Source organism: Medicago sativa, chromosome 7 (assembly GCF_051527215.1).
Source record: "Medicago sativa cultivar Bolivia chromosome 7, Bolivia_mono, whole genome shotgun sequence".
NCBI lineage: Eukaryota > Viridiplantae > Streptophyta > Magnoliopsida > Fabales > Fabaceae > Medicago > Medicago sativa.
Window position 1 is genome coordinate 67,556,739 of NC_140755.1, and position 15,589 is coordinate 67,572,327.

Below are 15,589 nucleotides of genomic sequence, written 5' to 3' on the forward strand. Positions count from 1 at the left end.
CAAAGAAATAAAGACTCTGAAGGATACATGCCTCTGAAGGCCACGTCATCAGCTTAAGACTCTAGGCAGCCTTGCCGTATTCTGAAGGAATGTCACTATCAGACTCAAAGTAGTACAATTTTTCTTCTTCTGGTCACGTGCAAAAACAAACAAAGAAATTCAAGGACAAAGATAATGTAACAGATTGTTATATTAGAAGCAAAGGAAATTTGAATGACTGGTATTATCCATTTGAGGAAAAGATTCAACGTCTCTGATCAAGCTTCTAAGGACTAATTTGATGCGCTGACACTCTTCAATAATGACTCTCAGAATTGTTTCTATATAAGAACATAAGCAGTTGAAGAATAAAATAAGACTTCTGATTTTTTACAAGTGCTCTTACTCTGTCAAATTAAATAGCGCACAAAACACTTTGAGAAATTCTTACAAATTTTCATATCTTAGATTTTCTTAAGTATCAGAAGTCATCTGAACTTAACTTCTTACACCTCTGATCGTATATTAAGTGTAAACCAACAATCTTTTTATTTGATTAAACTTGCATTTTAGAAGTCTCTTTCTTGTGTGATTGAGCAAAGGGAGTCTCTTACGTGTGTGTTTGAGAAAATTGTAATCTGTGAGATTAGTGAAAATCTTTTGGAAGTGCAAGGGGACTATACTACTCTAGGTTTCTGAGAGGAACCAGTATAATTCTCTTGGGTCGTCTCTATCTCTTTTCCCTCTCTCTGTGTTTACTTAATTTCTGCAGCATAACCCTGTTTCATACTCTGCTAAGAACTAAGCTTCTGATCGGACTCTGAACTGTTTTGATGAACACTTAGAAATTTTTTCGAGAAAGCCAACGTAATTCAACCATTTTCTTGTGTTTTTCTCACCTTTTTGTATTTTTCTCACCTTGAGTTGGCATCAGAGTGTCTGATATGTTGCTTAAACACTTAATCGAGTATCAAATAAAAGATCCTGAGAAAAACATGTCTACTTCAGGTACCCCTGATTCTATTATTGGTGGTTATGGATCTATTGTGGCTTATATATGATTACAACAATACAAACTCCACCTCTGATAAAAACAATTACTCATCCATACCTCTATTTTTCGATGGAGATGCTGCATAATTTTCTTGATGGAAAAGTAAAATGTATAGTCACATCATTTGGTATAATAAGAATTCGCAATTCATTAATCAACTACTCAACTAACCTTTATTTTAAGGCTTAATTACTCTTTTGGTCCCTTAACTTATTTTTTGGTTTCGTTTTGATCCCTTAACAATTAAAAGTTTCGTTTTGGTCCCTTAACTTACTTTTTGGTTTCGTTTTGGTCCCTTAACTATTAAAAGTTTCGTTTTGGTCCCTTAACTTATTTTTTGGTTTCGTTTTGGTCCCTTAACTTTTCCTCCGTCAACCACTTTGGTCCTTTACGTTAGGATGAATGTATTAAAGTTTCTATAGACAGACAGACACACATTAACGTTTAGAATAATATTTGATGTTCGTCTGTCTGTTTTTTTGTTACGCTAATGCATATAATTTTTTTAGTGTTGCTTGGTTGAGTGCTACCTCACCAATTTTTTTTAACTATTTTTCAATTTTTATATTTTTAAAAACTTTTAACTATTTTATAATTTTATAATTTTTATGTTGCCCATATCCAAAATAATGATATATGTAAATTTCACTTGATAACAAAAATATGAAAAGTGAGTATTATTAACGCTTCTACCTAATTTCCTCTTTGTTTCTTTCTACATGAATAATTTCCTTTTTGAAAGTGGGTACAACCAAAATATCTAAGAACCAACATGTGGTGTGGAGTCAAAGAGCAGCAAGTGATGGTCCATACATGTCATAATCAGTCAATGAGCAGCAGGCAAAATTATTAGTCATGAAAAGTAAAACCCATAATACACGTTGGAGCCAGGTGCAATATCTTTGGAAGATCTCCTTGTCTTAGCTTTTAAAATTTAAATAGGCTCTTTCGCTAAAAAAAATAGCGGATAGCAGATAAGTTAGCTGATAGTTTATAACTGATGACTGATAGCTGATAGTTTATAGCTGATGACTGATGACTTATAGCTGATAAGCTAATTGAAGTGTTTGGTAAAATCAGCGGTTCAACTAACTGATAAATGTAAAATGACATAAAATGACATTCTTAATTCATAACAAAATTTATATATATATATATATATATATATATATATATATATATATATATATATATTAGTTTTTAAGTATTTAAAATTTACTCATTTAAATTTATTAATTTAATATATCTTCTTTTAGGGATTTAATATATCTTTTATATATTATAAAATTAAACTTTATTTTCTATTTATTTTCAAATGTTTATCCTTAAAAATTTAAACGTAACTATTTAATTGTACTTAGTTCAAAATGACGAAAGGGATGTTTTCATTAAAATTAAAATGTAAACATAACTGAAGGTATAAAGGAAAAAAAATGGAATAAAGGAATCAGATATGAAATACTAGATGTAACGAAAAAAAAAAGATATGAAATACTAGAAACCATTGCAAAGGAAACTGAAATACTAGAAACAGATATGAAATGGTTTAGTTCCGTGAAAAAAAGAAAGAAACTGAAGGTATAAAGGAAAAAACAATGAAAGTCAAGTGAATATTTGTCACGGAGGGATAGTAGTATTTTCCGTAAGAAAACAAAGGGATTGTAGTTGCTTAAAAAAAACAAAGGGATTGTAGCATTTTATTAGGGAGCAATATTATAATTAATTATAATGGGTAAATATGAAATTTAGATAAAATAACAAGGGTAATAATGGAAGAAAAAACAAAAAGCTATAAGCTATAAGCTCAAACGCTACTTGGAATAGCTTTTGAAAAATAGCTTATAAGCTCTTGAAATAAGTTATAAGCTCGTTGTAAAAAAGCGTTACCAAACAGAGTTTTTTTTTGTCAGACGAGCTTATAAGCTATGAGCTAAAAGCTATAAGCTCTTTTTTTGGGTTACCAAACAGAGCCATAGTGTATATACGTTCGTTAAAAAAAAACACATTTGTACCTTGTATGGCTCTGTTTGATAAAAATAGTGGATAGCTTATAAGCTAGCTGATAGCTTATAGCTTATAGCTGATAGTTGATGATTTATAGCTGATAGCTTATAGCTGATGACTGATGACTAGTAGCTGATAAGCTAATTGAAGTGTTTGGTAAAATTAGCGGTTCAACTAGCTTGTAAATGTAAAATGACATAAAAGGACATTTTTAATTCATAATAAGTATTAATAATTTAGTAATTTAAATTTATTAATTTAATATCCTCTCAAAAAAATTATTAATTTAATATATTTTTTATATATAATGAAATTAATTTTTATTTGCTAAAATTTTATGCTCTATTTTTTATTTTATTTAAGTGTTTATACTTACAAAAACTAAACATAATAATGGAATGTATTATTTAATTTAAAAAAAAATGAAATGTATTATCATCTATATGTATTTTTTTAACGATCTGTATGTATTTTTTTTTTTAAAGATTAACAATCTATATGTATTATTATATACCAAAATTATATATGTATTTGTTTCGAAAAAAAAACTACATATGTACTATCTATACTTCTTTAAAGAAGATGTCCTTGAATAATAAAAACTTTCTACGACTATACACTTTTTTAAAGGATTGTACATTATTTTTTTAGAAGTGGACGATTATACGTATAAAAAACGATGGAGTCCATTTTTTTTATAATGCATGTTTATCGAAAAAAAAGGGATAATTATTGAATTATTATATTTATTTTGAATCATTATGAGTGCATTCAAAATGTCAAAAAAGTAAATGACTGCATTTATAACATACACAGTTTATTTTAAATTACAATAAAGTATAAAGGATAAATATGGATTTCAAATAAAATAATGAGGGTAAAATTGGAAGAAAAAACAAAAAGCTATAAGCTATAAGCTCAAACGCTACTTGAAATAGCTTCTGAAAAATAAGCTTATAAGCTAGTAAAATAGCTATAAACTCTTGATGAAAAACAGTTACCAAACAGGGCTAATTAGTCCTATGAGCTTATAAGCTATAAGCTATGAGCCATAAGCTCATTTTCTGGTCTTACCAAACAGACCTTATATGTCCAATTAAAAGAAGTTAATGGTTTCAAATAGAAAGAAAAAATTAATAAAAAATGAAATTATAGATATATAGGGGAATGCTAATGCACACCAATTCAAAAATTAGAAATGCTAGCAATGTACACATTTTATATTTGGTCCAAAAACCCACACTTCTACTTTAAAAAAGAAGTCTTTCATAGCTGCAAAAAATTCATGTGCTCATTTTCTTTCATTGATAGAACGGCCAAGGTTAACGTTTTAATCTAGAAGATTTAGATAAATTGGGACAAAATTTTAGTCTTACTACCGCTGCAAAATTATGATATATTTTTCCTTCGACTGGAATTGAACAAAAAAGAGGTGCAATTGAAGGTACGAAGATGATGGTCTTTTTCATATTGTGGCAAAGATATTGTTATTCCAATTAAAAAAAAAAAAAAAAAACTGGACAACCATATGAACCATGGTGAACGAACTGAAACACAATTACTAGTAATTTGTGTTAAACAAAGAAGATGATTCATTAATTGCAAGGAGAGAGACAAAAGATCAAAATTACCATAACACCCATTTAGTTTAGTGGCTTTCAAAAGTAAGAGTGTGGGTTTTTGTACCAAATATAAAATATGTACATTGCTAATATACATATTCTAATTTTTGAATGAGTGTGCATTAGCATTCCCCAACTTTTTTATATTGGTGAGGATTTTAGCTTCGATAAAACCGAAGCATACATACTCAAATACCAATTGACTCATCCAAATGTCTATAAAATAAAAGGGTTATGTTAACGAGTGCTCCCAGACATTTAAATATTTTAATTTAGTAATTATTTCTTAAAAATGGCAAAGTTTTCAATTTCCAATACATTTTACTACACAAACTTTCATAAAAAGTTACTATTTAAAGTTCTTAACTGATGTCCAAGAGCACTCATTAATATTTCCCAAAACAAAATTATGCTATATGTCATATATATCATATCTTAAACACCAATACAATACCACCATAGAAGATAAGCCTAACCTAACTCCAACGTCTATAAAATAAAATTATGTTAGATCTTATATTATATACTCCAATACAAAAATACAATAAAATTATGCTATAAAATAAAATTATGCTAGATCTCATATCTTATACTCCAATACAATACCACCATGGAAGATCATCCTAAGACTTTGTTTGCGAGTTTTGAGGGGAAGGTTAGGAAATGCTAAGGAGGGAAAGGGAAGGAAAGGGGGGGAAGGGAGAAAAGAGGGCAAACCTTTCCCTTGTTTGAGAGTTAAAGAAACTGATGACATCTTGTCATTACGTAATTTTTAGTGTAAATTCATGATATTTTGAGTTCACAAGCGCACTTAAGCAGCAAGAAAAACACGAAAAAACTGAAGAAAGTGATGAAAGTGAAATCGTGTCACGGTTGGTTAAAAATGTGTCACGATTTGGAGCTCAGGAAAACCTACATTCGACATTGAAGGAATCGGGACACGATGGCATTTTCGTGTCACGATTTGAAGATTTAAAATTTGACCCATGGGCTTGGTAAGAAGAAATCAGGACACGATTGACTCAAAATGTGTCACAATTTGGCGCGTCATTGTGCCTATTTAAGCTGAAGTCAGTGCAGAAAACAAGGGTTACGAATTCTGGAGAGAGAAAGTGCGATTTGCAGACCTGGAGACTGAAGAAAGGAGTGATTTACCCCATTCTTTACCAGTTAATGTATGTTTTAATTCTTTCATTGATTATGCTATTTGTAAACTCAATTATGAGTAGCTAAATCTCTTAAAGATTGGATTTGAGATGATTCTGATGTAACCCTAATTGAAACATGTTGCTGTGAAACTCTATTTATTGTGAATATCAATATAGTTTTATTCAATTCAATTGTTCTTAATGCTTTTTATATCATGATCACATATAAATATGAATTCGTGAGAATAAATGACTACTGACCCTAGCTTTCAACTTAGACCTAATTGAATTGTTCAAATAAACAGGGTTAGTCTAGGAATGGATAATCGTTTATTTGTGAAATTAGGTTAACACTCTTAAAACCTTCAAAGAATATTAGATCACCTAAGGAATTAGGGACTGTAATCTGAGAAGAGGGTCCTAAGTCAAGGGATTGATTATGACTATTTTAGTTAACCATCGTAAAACTAGAAAAATATTCATAAGAAATAGGTGCACTATACCAATTAGGGGAACTCAGAGGATTCGAAAGACCTAGTCTCATCTCTCTCTATATTTTCTAAACAAACTTGAATTTCTGTTATTTACTTTTATGCACAATAAACCTACTGCCTTGGGCAACTAAAATAATTTACTCGTCCTATATCATAATGCTATTGTTTAATTGAGATTAACATGGTCCTCGTGGAAACGAACTTTATTATATTACTTCGATAGTTTTTAGTACACTTGCTAAAAATTCTATCAAGTTTTTGGTGCCGCTGCTGGGGACTATTGAATCATTTCAACAAGGCAAATGCGTTATAATTTAGGATTTCTGCAATTTAATTTCTGTCAAAAATTTTATATTGTTTCAGTGTTCATTATTATCCTTTATTGTGCAGTGCTACTAAGGTATTTGTTTGGTGTTTATGCGAGGTAGAGTGCAACCAGGAGACTTTTTGTACGACCCAGAGATCGAGAAGACAGCAAAAGCGAATTGGAAAGCAGCTCGGTTAGCTCGTTCAGCTGATCGTGGTTACAGAACACTGCACACTGATCCAACTTTCTTTGAACCTGAGACAATCACCGCTCGTGCTATCAAGATGAGAGATGTTGATCCACCACCGAGACCTTTGATGGGAGGCTATGGTTTGGCGGCCAACCGTGGCCACCTCACGCATGTTTTCCAACCAGCTAATCAGTGGCCTTTGACATCAAAACTTCTGTCCAAAATGGGCTGAAGGAAAATCAGTATGACGGGAGAGACACTATGAATCCACATGAGCACTTGAGCAGGTTTTTATGACACTTGTCAGTGATGTACACCACCTGCTACGGTAACAGAAGACCAAAAGAAGCTTAGGTTGTTTGCCTTCACTTTAACCGAGATGGCGAAAGATTGGCTGTTGTTCACGTTTATATATAATTATTCTAAATCAATCTCTCATATTTGAGTCAACTGGCATTTAGGTTAGGTTTTTTTTAATGGCAGGTTAGGTATTAGTTGAGTTTTTTTAGGTGGTCGTCGGGGTTTGAACCCCAAACCTTGCATATATTATGCATTGTCCATACTAACTGAACTAAACTCACGAGAACATGTATTAGTTGAGTTTGAAGTAATTTTAGGTGGTGGTCGGGGTTTGAACCCCAAACCTTGCATATATTATGCACTGTCCATACTAACTGAACTAAACTCACGAGAACATGTATTAGTTGAGTTTGAAGTAACATTGGTATAGTTTGGTTCGTATTTATTTGATTTAATTCAATTTAGAATATTTTTTGACACAGATCAAATTTAGATCTAAACAGTCCCGTGAGCATAGCTCAGTTGGTACGACAATGCATTATTATATGCATGGGCCGGGGTTCAAACCCCGAACACCCCACTTATTCGCCTTATAAGATGAATTCTAACCACTAGGCTTTCTGACCAAAAAAAAATTTAGATCTAAACATGAAAATAACAAAAACTAATTAAATCAATATGTTAAATTTTTAAATTCTTCCTGAATATGCGGGTTAACATGTGTGGTTCACTAAAAAACATGTTGTGTGGTGTAATGACTAATATTAGAAGTGGATTTGTATAGACTAATTTTTTATGGGAAATGATAACATGTGCTCTTAAAGCATAAGATAATGATCTTAAAATAGAAATAAACAATAAATATTGTATTGAAAATATAAGTTTTTAAACTTTTAAGATTATGAATGTACAATTTCCAAGGTTAATTTTCTTTATTTAATTTATTATTTTATGCCCTTAGGATACAAGTTAACAAAACCTATTTTTTATTAGTCTATGTGATGCATGCTTAATATCTTGGGGCACCAAATGGAAATGAAAATTGCTCTTCTAACTTAAGAAATTGCTCACCCCTAAAAATACTTTAATACCTTCGGCGACAGTTAACTTCCGTTCGTCTCCGACGGCAGTTAACTACTGTTGTCTCAATGGTAGTTAACTGCCGTTGAGGTCTAGTATGTCTCAAGTGTGCAGAATCATAAAATTAAATTCTTATTTTTAAATCAAGTTTTGACTCTGAAACATTAAGAATCAAAACGTATAAGGAAGCCTCTGAAGAAATGGAGTCTCTGAAGGAATGGAAACTTTTAAGAAATTGAGACTCCAAAGAAATAAAGACTATGAAGGATACATGCCTCTGAAGGAATGTCACTATCAGACTCAAAGTAGTATGATTTTTCTTCTTCTCGTCACGTGCGAAAACAAACAAAGAAATTCAAGGACAAAGAGAATGTAACAAATCGTTCTATTAGAAGCAAAGGAATTTTGAATGACTGGTATTATCCATTTGAGGAAAAGATTCAACATCTCTGATCAAGCTTCTAAAGGACTAATTTGATGCACTGACACTCTTCAACAACGACTCTCGAAATTTTTTCTATATAAGAACCTAAGCAGTTGAAGAATAAAATAAGACTTCTGATTTTTTACAAGTGCTCTTACTCTGTCAAATTAAATAGCGCACAAAACACTTAGAGAAATTCTTACAAATTTTCATATCTTAGTTTTTCTTGAAATTCTTACAAATATTTATAAGGATTCTTTTTTTACAAAGGAAATATTTATAAATTTTATGCATAAAACATTACTTTTTAAACTTTCAGTTGGATGAATTCCTTTAAAAAAAAAAAGCACAAATGGTATTCTTTCTTTGAAAGATGCCTACAATTTCAAAAAATCTGCTCTTCCACAGGTTCCTTGGGCCAAGCTGATATGGTCCCCTGATTATCCTCCGTCCAAATCTCTTATGGTATGGAGGTTGATGTCTGGTAAGTTGCCCACTGATGATAATCTAGCTTCCAGAGGATACCACCTTCCATTAGTATGTTCTCTTTGTCACTCTCAATCTGAAACTTCATTTCATCTCTTCTTTGAATGCTGCTATGTTTTGCATATATGGAGCTGGTTTGCTAGTAGTATCAACAAAACCTTTAATTTCCAGTCAATGCAAGATGTGTGGGACATTTGTAATAACTCTTGGAATCCTCAGTGCAAAACTGTCCTCATTGCCACCATAATCAACATCCTCAATGGTGTCTGGTTTGCAAGGAATCAATTGAGGTTCCAAAACAAGATAATTCCTTGGAAGACTACAGTTTCCACTGTTTTATCCCAAACTGCTCTATCAGGCAATTTATCTAAAGGCAAAGCTTATGCAGACATATCAAATTTTATGCTCCTGAGGAAGTTCAATGTCACACTTCATCCTCCCAAAGCTCCTCAGGTGATTGAAGTCATTTGGCATCCTCCATCTCTAAACTGGACCAAAGGTAACACGGATGGTTCAACCAATGGTAATCTTTCTTCCTGTGGAGGTATTTTCAGGAACAGTCACTCTAATTTCTTGCTTTGCTTCAGTGAAAATACTGGTATTGGGAATGCATTGCATGCTGAAATTTCTGGTGCAATGAGGGCAATAGAGATAGCAAATTCTTATAAATGGTCCAATTTTTGGCTTGAAACAGACTCTGAACTTGTGATCAAAGCTTTCAAAAATCCTAATTTGGTTCCTTGGAGGTTAAGGAACAGATGGATGAATTGTCTCCTCTTAACAACCAAGATGAATTTCCTAGCCACTCATGTTTACAGAGAAGGCAATCAATGTGCAAACACCTTAGCTAATATGGGTCATAATCTTGCTAATCTCACAGTTTGGTTACATGTTCCATCTTGTATAAATGATAATTTTGTGAAAGATAAGTTAGGGTGGACTAACTTTAGGTTTGTGACCTATTAAGGGGTTTTGGTTTGGTCCCCCTTTTTTTTTTTTTTTTTTTTCAGTTGTACATGTTTCTCTTTTTGGCTATATATATATTTTGGTAGCCTAGCACTTTGCTAGCTACTCTTTTTGAAAGAAAAAAAAAATTCCTTTAAAAAAAATAATAATAATATGTTGAATACATTATTTTTAATATAAATTTTCCTGTAAATTTTTTACGAGAGTACAGTTGTTAACTTTTCCTAAATTTAATATTTTTATTCTTCAATAGAATTCATTCATCCCAAACCATGAATGACTGGTGTCGTTCAATTGCACGATCACAGAATTCTAATGATTTAAGTCAACAATCAATTAGCGTTTCCATTATTCTCATGGAAGACATCAAAATACGGTGCATGAAGCATCTATTTCTACGAACAAGAGCAATCGACTCTGCACCTATTCACAAGATATTGAAACATTGCTCCATTAAAATCAACGAAATGGAATTTAGTATTCGAGGAAGTTACGGGACTGAACTGGCAAAAATTATGTTAGTGGACAGTTTTTTTTTTCTGTTAGAGCTTCTGATATCGAAGGGATTAAATGATGAACTACCTTGTCACTTCAACTGTCCTAGTCCAGCACTAGAAGTGCTAAGATATTGTCCACTTATTCATCAACGGGAAAGGTGAGAGTACTACCCGTGTTGAGAAGGAAGAAGATCACGTCGTGTTGGACATTATTGATTCTACTCAGTCTCGGACTCAACTACTTAAACTGAATCCATGTGCTCTGAGACTCCTAACTGCAGGAGTTGCCATAAAACCAAACCTCCAAAAGGATAAATGTAGTACTTCTGTTAAGTTTGGTCGTTCTATCTTTTTTTTTTTTATGTGGAAGAGTTTATGTGGTCTGTTATTTATGCTTGGAAATATCCTTTGTGTGAATGGAAAGCATTTGGATTTGGATTTGGATCTGGATCATATTTCTGAAGAGATGAAATTGAAAGGTATGGACTTTAAATTCAAGTTTGAAAAGGGGGAACTTGAAATTCAACAGTTGCATATCACAAAAACAACAAAAGCAAAGTGGTGTAATCTAATTGCTTGGGAACATATTCAAAATAAAGCAAGAGGCGGCTCTGGCGGCTGCAAATTCACTTTGGCTGCTTTGATTTTCAACGGTCTGATCTGTTCTTAAGGACAAGAAAATTGTTGTGGATCATGTGAAGATGAGCAACCAAAAGTTGATGGAGTTTTTCCGTGCAGTAGCATTTGGAGTTGACCATGAAGTAGTTGATTCCGGTAGTTATATTCAAATGGTCGATGATATCAACAATTACTTTGACATATTTTTCATTAAACGAATCTGGAAAATAGTGTCAAGTTCATTCACATACCGTCATCATGGGTGGCTGTTAAGATTTATGAACCGCAATTACAACTTTGTTGCAACGGTTCTCTCTGTTCTCACTGTTGTGCAGACAGTTTATGCAATCCTAGCCTATAATTTTCCCAAATAATTCCTCTCCATTGCTTGAATAAGGACCACTTTAATTTTCTGCTATTTGCATTTCTATGTGATTCCACTTTAATTTTCTGTTATAAACACTAATCTTGTGTGTTTATAAATGTTTTGAGTGAATCTTCTAATAATGTTCCAATAAGTAATGGAGCCTTGACTGTTAACTCTGATATACATTTTTTTTTTTTTGAAAGACTCTGATATACATGTGGGAAGGTCACCTTATGAGATAAGTAAATTAATTTTTTTTAGGGGTCCAAGAGTAAATTATTTGTACGAATAAAATATATGTGAGCTTAACGCAATTGACAGGGACAATGCATTGTAACATGTAATTGTCTGAGTTCAAACCGCAAAAACTTCACTTATTCATGTTTAAGAGGTGAATTTATATCCACGAAACTACTTGACAATAAAAACTTGGGTATAAGTAGACAACCAAAACATCGCTATGAATATTTGGTGTGGAATCAATGAGGAGCGGTGATGGTCCATTCATTCATTCATATACAAAAGACATGTGGTGTGGAGTCAATATAAGCGCAAATAGAATGACATGTCTCAAGCTCTAAAGGAAAGAAAGGAAGAGGGTTTTAATTTGAGATGATCTTATCCCATCTGAAGTGGTATGTCATAGATATAATTTATTTTATATTTTTTTTATAAAAAATAAAATAAAATCAATTTTTAGTTATATTTTGGTGTAATTCTCAATATTATTTTTTAAAAAAATGATTTTTATGTTGAAAATGAAATACACACTCTGGTAGTTATTATAAGCAAAATGATTTTCATTAAATACTATGTATTGGTCATTTGTCAATATCGCTTCTGATGAAGTTTCTGTTTGTACAAATTTTTGGTTTGAAGCTTTCTTTTAAAAAATTTAGTAAAAAAAATAACAAAAAAGGAAACAATATAAAAATCATCTTTTAAAAAACTTATAACAAATGGGCTCTTAATCATACCTAATCGTTTTCGTTGTGGCCTCGAAAACGATACTTTTCTCTATTGTGTCCGTGATTGCAGCTTTTCTCTTGTGATTCGGTACCATTTGGGTTTCACCAATTCTGATTTTTTTTCTCCTTAACTGATGTGCACGCCTGGCTTAAAGCTGGCGCTAAGGGGTCTCAACCTATCCCTTTTTCAGTAGGTGTTTGGTGGTCTTGGCGTCATCGAAATCTCATGTGTTTGGGTGGTGAAATTTGGTCTTTACATCACCTAACTTGCAACATAAAGAATTCAATAGAGGTCATATAAGTTAGTTTTTCTTCTATTGCTTCTGCGGTTACAGTTGACCGATATATAAAATGGAACAACAACAACAACAACGTGTGCAATCCTAAATGTGTATGGTGGCTATCATGGTATTCCTGTTCGAACTAGTTTTGGGGGGATTCTTCGTAACTATGCATGGTTGTTTCTAACAAGTTTTTCAGGTTTTATTCCAGACTCAGATGATATCATGTTGGCTGAGCTTTCGGCTATCTATCATGGTCTGATCATGGCCAAACATTTGGGTTATGCGGAGCTAGTTTGTTATTCTGACTCTTTTGTTTGCATTAATCTTGTTAATGGTTCAATGGAGAAATATCATGTTTATGCAGTCCTTATCCAAGACATAAAAGATTTTCTTCTTCAAAGTACTGTTACGGTTTGTCACACTCTCAGAGAAGGGAGCTAATGCGCGGATTTTCTTGCAAAGCTCAGAGCTTCTTCAGACGATGGCCTTACTATTTATGAGTCGCCCCTGTTGGTCTCACCGATCTTCTTAGAGCGACACCGCTGGCACTTTCTTCCTTAGGGAATAGTTAGCTTGTTTTTTTTGGTTTTCGTTTTTCTTCCCTGTTTGTTCCTTTTTATTATCTTTGTAACCAGATAAATAATCATACCTAACCAACTTTTTCTTCACCAGTTTAGTTTTATCAAAATTTTATAAGAAAATATCACGAAAATCACATCAAATCAAACAAACTTTTTTCTATTGGTTAGTATTTTATCTTCGATAAAACCGAAGTAAACATACTCAAATACCAATTGACTCATCCAAATGTCTATAAATATAAAATAAAATTATGCTACATGTCATATCATATCTTAAACACCATTACACCACACCAATACAATACAACCATGGAAGATAAGCCTAAGAAACTTCACATTGCTGTTTTTCCATGGCTAGCTTTTGGTCACATAAGTCCATTCTTTGAGCTTTCTAAACTCATAGCTCAAAAGGGTCACAAAATTTCATTCATTTCCACACCTAGAAACATCAAACGTCTCCCTAAACTACCTCCAAATTTACAACCTTTGGTAAATTTTGTAGAACTCTCACTTCCTCATATAGACCAACTACCTGAGCATGCAGAAGCCACTATGGACATTCCAACACACGTTGTTCCATATCTCAAGAAAGCTTTTGATGGTCTTCAACAACCTTTGATTGAATTTTTGGAAAAATCCAACCCTGATTGTATTATATATGACTTTGCACCTTATTGGTTACCACCAATATTACCAAAGTTTGGCATCTTAAGCATTTATTTCTCAATTTTTAGTGCAATTGGTATGTCTTATGGAGTGGAATTCTTAGTTGGAAAGTCAAATGATGAGGAGAATATTATTTCTGATGTCTACTTAGAACAAAATGAATCTGGAGTTACAGATATGTTTAGGGTCAAAGAAACCCTTTTTGGTGCTGATTTTATTGCTGCAAGAAGTTGCATGGAGGTTGAAGGTAAATATCTAGAATTAATTGAAAATCTATGCAAGAAAAAAGTGATTCCAGTTGGATTATTGCCACCTTCACTACAATTCAATGAAGACGAAAAAGATGAAAATTGGGATAGAATCCTTAAATGGTTGGATAAACATGAAAAAAGGTCAGTGATTTATGTTGCATTTGGAAGTGAAGTGACATTAAGTGATGAAGAATTCACTGAGATAGCTAAAGGATTAGAATTATCTAGTTTTCCTTTTCTTTGGATTCTGAAGAACCAAGTTAAAGATGATTGGCTTGTTGAGAACAAATCAAATAAGAAAGGATTGATTTGGACAAATTGGGCTCCCCAGTTGAGAATCTTATCACATGAGTCTATTGGGGGTTTTTTGACTCACTGTGGTTGGAGTTCAGTCATAGAGAGTCTTCAAGTTGGATGTCCACTCATTATGTTACCTTTCCATAATGAGCAAAGTTTAGTTGCTAAACATATGGAAGAAAGAATGGTGGGGGTAAAGGTACAAAGAAATGATGAAAATGATGGGAAATTCAGTAGGGATTCAGTGTCTAAGGCATTGAGATCAGTGATGTTGAAAGATGAAGGAGAGAGTTATAGAAGTAAAGCAGAAGAGATGAGCAAGATATTTGGAGACATGGAGCTGCACCAAAAATATTTAGATGACTTTGTTGATTATGTGGAGCTACATATCCCTGCTCCTAAGCATTAGCACTTAATGTATTATTCCATCTTGTATTCATATTATCTAAGGTCTAGAGTGATGTAATATAAAAAATAATTTAAGTGCATTGGAATTTGGAGGTTCCTTTGTTCTTTCTTTTTGTATATTTGGAATTTCAGTCTTAAACATCATAGCTGGGACAGACTCAGGCACAAAGGTTTGTTAGTTTGTTTCATGAGTTGATTGGTTGTGTTTAAAACAATATTGTTTTTTAATGATGCCTTAGAACAAACTTCTTTTGAATCTTCAATTCAAGCTTTTTGATTCAGTGTTTTCTATAGATCAAAAAGTTTTGTGCAAATAGTAGAATTTATTTTTTGAGTGTTTTTTAGAATAAAGATAGGTGATTCAGTGTTTTCATATTAGTAAGTTTGAATGTTCTCTAGTACAATTTATTTTTTGTCATCGACACTGCATACTATATCTCACAATTTGTTACTAATCCTTGTTGTAGTTGTATTTGAATATTTTTTTGAACAAGATTTGAATTTGAATATTGTTTTAGCTTCCCTATACATTTGGTTAGCTTTCTTTTACCATCAATTTGTTCCCTGCATATTTTCTTTACATGGTACCAGCCTAATT

The 15,589-nt window shown here is 32.4% G+C and overlaps 1 protein-coding gene and 1 pseudogene across 1 annotated transcript; both read left to right on the forward strand.

The window, feature by feature from the left end:
* The first annotated feature begins 10,413 nt into the window (after positions 1-10,413).
* LOC146907931 (uncharacterized) lies at positions 10,414-11,640 on the forward strand (annotated as a pseudogene).
* A 1,992-nt stretch (positions 11,641-13,632) lies between these two features.
* On the forward strand, positions 13,633-15,236 carry LOC146907932 (putative UDP-rhamnose:rhamnosyltransferase 1). Its single transcript, XM_085722908.1, has one exon. It carries the CDS (start codon positions 13,679-13,681, stop codon positions 14,990-14,992), a length of 1,314 nt encoding a protein of 437 aa, XP_085579034.1. The 5' UTR covers positions 13,633-13,678; the 3' UTR covers positions 14,993-15,236.
* The last annotated feature ends 353 nt before the right edge of the window (positions 15,237-15,589 follow it).